The 5000-nt window shown below is 36.6% G+C and overlaps 2 protein-coding genes across 2 annotated transcripts in view; one reads left to right on the forward strand and one right to left on the reverse strand.

Moving 5' to 3' along the window:
• Positions 1–639, reverse strand: part of LOC122258836 (uncharacterized) — a 14677-nt gene extending 14038 nt beyond the window's left edge. The window contains exon 1 of the mRNA XM_086546642.1: positions 514–639. The gene's annotated coding sequence lies outside the window, so the exon portion shown is untranslated. The remainder of the gene's footprint in view (positions 1–513) is intronic.
• Positions 640–3329: 2690 nt separating this feature from the next.
• LOC122258834 (putative glutamate receptor) overlaps positions 3330–5000 on the forward strand; it is a 3436-nt gene continuing 1765 nt past the window's right edge. The window contains exons 1-2 of the mRNA XM_043025075.2: positions 3330–4466; positions 4840–5000. The exon at positions 4840–5000 is cut by the window's right edge and continues 27 nt beyond it. Of these exons, the coding sequence (XP_042881009.2) occupies positions 3330–4466; positions 4840–5000 (1298 nt within the window). The remainder of the gene's footprint in view (positions 4467–4839) is intronic.

Consider the following 5000-nt stretch of genomic DNA (forward strand, 5'->3'; position numbering starts at 1 on the left):
TATATATGTTATACTTTGCTGCTATATATCTTTAGGAATTGTATATCATTACACATGAATGGCACAACTTTTCTTAATATCGAGTTATAAATGTTTTCCAATCAAACTTTTATAGGAAAACAAAATTGAAAAAAAAGACTAAAATAAAATTTAAAAAATGTTACATAAACAGAATGAAAAATCCGTGGAGTATCTGACATTTCTTTCATCAAAATAAATGTCAAGTGTAGTTTTATACTGCAATATCATAAACAAACAAGATTGTGCATTGTTTCAAATCTTCATATTCGTTACGTAATCAAACTAAATGAATTCTTTCCAGACCTGCCCTTATCCAAAACAGTTTCAATATAAAACTTGAAAAGTCCGAAGTTACGAAAGCAAACAGGCAAAGACCACTCAAATCCCCTTATCTCCTCCTATTATCCACCTCAAAACATATCTCCCAACTCATATCATGTAAGAACACTCCATCCACCGACTCCCCCAAACAAAAAACAACAAATCAACCACCTGCAATTGCAGAAAAACAGCAGAAAAGCAGACAACAGCAGCGTGGTCGTCCGTTGGCAATTTGAATCCGTGCAAGTTCGGTCGTGTGAGCGTCTGTTTGGGATCGCTTAGACTCCGAGTCCGTGACCTCCGACCCCGACCCCGCGGACTGACCCCGGACGCTGGACTATTCAAGTTTTTACTCGCTGTTTTTTGCTGGAGGTTGTTTTCAGTTCTATATTTTCATTTTAGTTGAGATATCATTGAAGGTATTGACGAGGATGAAGGCTATGGTATCTATATGTATATATGTGTGCGGGCATATACACACACACATATATGTGTTTGTGTGTGTGTGTATATACATATATATACATATACATATATATATTTATATATACATATATATATATATTTATATATACTTATATAAGTATATATATACATATATATATACATATATATATATATATATATATATATATATATATATATATATATATATATACATATATATATGCATATACACACATATATATGTACATATATATATATGTATATACATATATATACATATATATGTATATATATATATATATACTTATAATACACATACATATATATATATATATATATATATATAATATATATATATATATATACATACATATATATATATATATATATAATATATATATATATATACATACATACATATATATATATATATATATATATATATATATATATATATATATATATATTCGTATGTGTGTGTGCGTGTATGTACACATGCATACATATACATATCAACATATAGTAACAGTAATATTGATGATGATAATAAAAACAAGCAAGACAATCATTAATGATGATAATAATAATTATGATAATAATGATGATAATGATAATGGAAATGACGATAATGATGAGGAATAAAGGAGTCAATAATAATATTAATAATAATATCAATGACAATAATAATAACTATAACAAAAGTATGACAATGATAATGATCGTAATGATAGATCTAATGATAATGATAAAAATAACAATGATAATGATATCACTTATGATATTAATTATCATGATATTAACAATAATGATAAAAACAATAATGAGAATAAGGATGACTATAATGTTAATGATAATGATGATAATAATGTTTACAATAACATCAAGGAAGAAATAATGATAATGATAACAATAATTATAACGACAATTATGGTAATAAAATATATGGAAATAATAATGATAATGACAATATTAATGATAATGATAATAATACCGATAATTCTGATAATAATAATTATGATAATAATAATCATGATGATAATAATGATAACAATAATGACAACTGTGATAATGATATCAATAGTATTATTGATAATGATAGTGATGATGACAATGATAATGATGATAACAATGATAGTTATAGAACAATTATAGTAACAATATTGATAATAATCACCATTACAACAATAACTACAGAAGAAAATATAGAAAGAGGTTTAAACAAAAATATAGAGAGTAATAAGCAACAAAAATATTAGTAACGAGAACACGGAACAGGAGGCTTGTCCATTTGATAAGACTATCGTATTGTCCTGACTTAACTTGTTTACAAGATGGTTTATTTATTTATTTCGGCTTTGGTTATTTATGTATTTCTCTTGGCTCTGGTTTATTTGTTCATTTCGGCTTTGGTTTATGTATTTCTCTCGTTTACGTATTTCTTTAGGCTTTGATTTATGTATTTCTCTCGTTTACGTATTTCTTTAGGCTTTGGTTTGTGTATTTCTTTCGGCTCTGTTTTATGTATTTCTTTCGGCTCTGGTTTATGTATTTCTTTCGGCTTAATAAGACCGCAACGTTCAAGCAGCTTGACCTAACTTGCTCGGAATATAAGACTATATATATATATATATATATATATATATATATATATATATATATATATATCTTTACTGTCCCTAATAGGTTCTTGTGACGGCATTTTTTGTTCAGAGACGTTGGCTTAGGTAGGCTTTGTCGATGTATTATGTACTTCGTGTAAAGCCGTCTTGAAAAAAAAAGTTATGCATGCTATAAAGTTCATTATGATGTGTGAATTTTCGATATGTGGTATATCGCTTTTGAATACATAATGGTAGAGAAACTCATTTCCTTCATTATTTCTATATGTATTTCCAGTATGTGGTCGTGTACGATGTGTGGTATAGACTAAAAATAATCTATATATCTCTAGCGAAGTCTCTGAAGAATACTTACTTAATCAATACGAAATGAAGGAACATGAGTAATGGGAACTCATGAGGCAAGCTGGTCAATTATGTGTAATGAGCATCTTTCCGAAAAACCGATTTACAGTCGAAATATAGTAATTACTTTCTCTTTAATCATCGTGTAAACGCGTCGTATAAATCTTTTTCTAAAGACGATATCCTCGTGAATAAAATAATCGAATCAAGAACCTAGGCGCTATTGAGCGTTTGAATATTTCAAAAGTCTCAAATATGATGAATCATCGATGAATATCTCTTGCCTCTTAATTAAACGGTTCCGACTACCGCGGCGCCACGACCGAGGATGAATATTAATATGTCGATTAGAATAGCGGTGGTCAGACTCTGGTCGCTTTGGCTATTGCTTCCATTTATACGACGGATTTTTTTCATTGATCATTCATCGTTTAATTCATCGTTTAATATATAAATCCTAGCGAATGGTTTTACCGCCAAGCTCCCAGTTAATCTCCATTTATACTTGCATGATTATTTCATCACTGAAAATCACATATAAAGGACTGACGCCGGCAAAGGGTGCTCGCAGGAGAGATGGCAGCGACCATGCGAGCGTTGCTGGCCGCGGCCGCTCTCCTCCCGTTGACAAGCGTGGCCGTCTTTCCTTCTGTTGATCAGACGCACTTCAGCGCCAGATCGTCTCGTGCGTTGGAACGAGTCCTGGCGGATATCGTTGGCGGACCGCTGAGGGAGAAGTGGATCGGTCTCGTGATGGATCCTTCGGCCGAAGCCATAATGCCGTTGGATAAGATCGTTCGAGCCCTGTACGAGCTGGACCAGCCGCCCGCTCTGTTGATTTTTCAGGCGGGAGACAACTGGGAGGAACGCCTTCCTCCTCCTGAGGATCTGAGCGGGCGGTTCGCTCTCATTCTGGTTCTTGGGAGTGAACCCCAATGGCTGATGGATGTTTCTGACGTCTGGGCACCCTCAATGCTTCTTGTGGTTAATGTTAATGCTTCATACGACGCTCGGCCGCTCTTGGAGCTACCTTTGATCCAGCGAGCCGTAAGCCTCGCTCTACTGGAGGCTTCCGAAGACAAAGGGATGCTGGAGTTCCTCGTCTTTACCTCGAGACCGTTTCTGAGAGATTCTGAGGGAGATCGCCGCATGAAGTTTTTTCTAGGATCATGGAATAGCCAACTTTTCTCCACTCTGAATGCCCTTTTCCCAGAGCGATTTGAGACATTCGGCGGGGAGACCTTGCACGTAGCCTCAGACTACGATGACTATCCTCTCATCTACAAAACGGACGACGTCGACGGCATGAACATCCGGATTCTGAAGGCGCTCGGGGCATGGCTCAACTTCACCTACACGACCACCACCGTTGCGTCCGACGACCTGTGGGGAAGTATGGAGAATGGCACCTGGACCGGACTCTTGGGGGATGTGTTTCGAGGCGAGAAGAACATCACCATCAACTATTTCACGGTGGTTTACGAAAGGGCTCGAGACTTCGACTACACCGCGACTTATTTCACGGAAGGGTTCGGCTTCGCGCTTCGTGTTCCGCCGCCTTTGCCTGCGTGGAGGAACTTGTTATTACCGTTCACGCCCTTGTTGTGGGCGTCTGTCGTTGGGGCGGTTGTGCTAACCACGCCTGTCATTTATCTTCTGATCCGAGCGACGGAGGGCACCACGTTCACGGATGTTGCAATTCTCGTATTTAAGGTATATGGTATGAGGTGGCTTTCAGTGACATACTAGATGTTGTTATTATTATTTTTTTTTGTTCGTGGAGTTCATACAAATGTAGGTAGGTTGATTTTGATGCAATGGCTCTCAACGCAATCAACAGTACTAACAAGTTTTATATCATGAAATCCCTTTCTACTTTATGTGACCTCAATTCATGTATATATATACAATTTCTGCCCAACTGGCAAACACCCACACACCCACAAACACACACACACACACACACACCCACACACACCCACACCCACACCCACACCCACAAACAAACACAAACACCCACACACTTATTCCCACTTCGTATAACCTTCCCTCTAACCCTCCTGCACCCCCCCCTCCCTACACACAGAGTCTGGTCCAGCAGAGTTCCTCGACGGTGAGCAAAAAGGGAGCAGCAAGACTTCTCGTAGGAGTGTGGTGGATAGGAGGTCTCATCCTAGCTCTCTCCTACACCTGTAACCTGATCGCGGTGCTCACTGTCCCCGTTTTCCCATCAGTTATCTCCACGAT

Source organism: Penaeus japonicus, unplaced genomic scaffold, assembly GCF_977035675.1.
Source record: "Penaeus japonicus unplaced genomic scaffold, GWHDUDI00000001_assembly GWHDUDI00000018, whole genome shotgun sequence".
In the NCBI taxonomy this organism is placed as follows: Eukaryota; Metazoa; Arthropoda; class Malacostraca; order Decapoda; family Penaeidae; genus Penaeus; species Penaeus japonicus.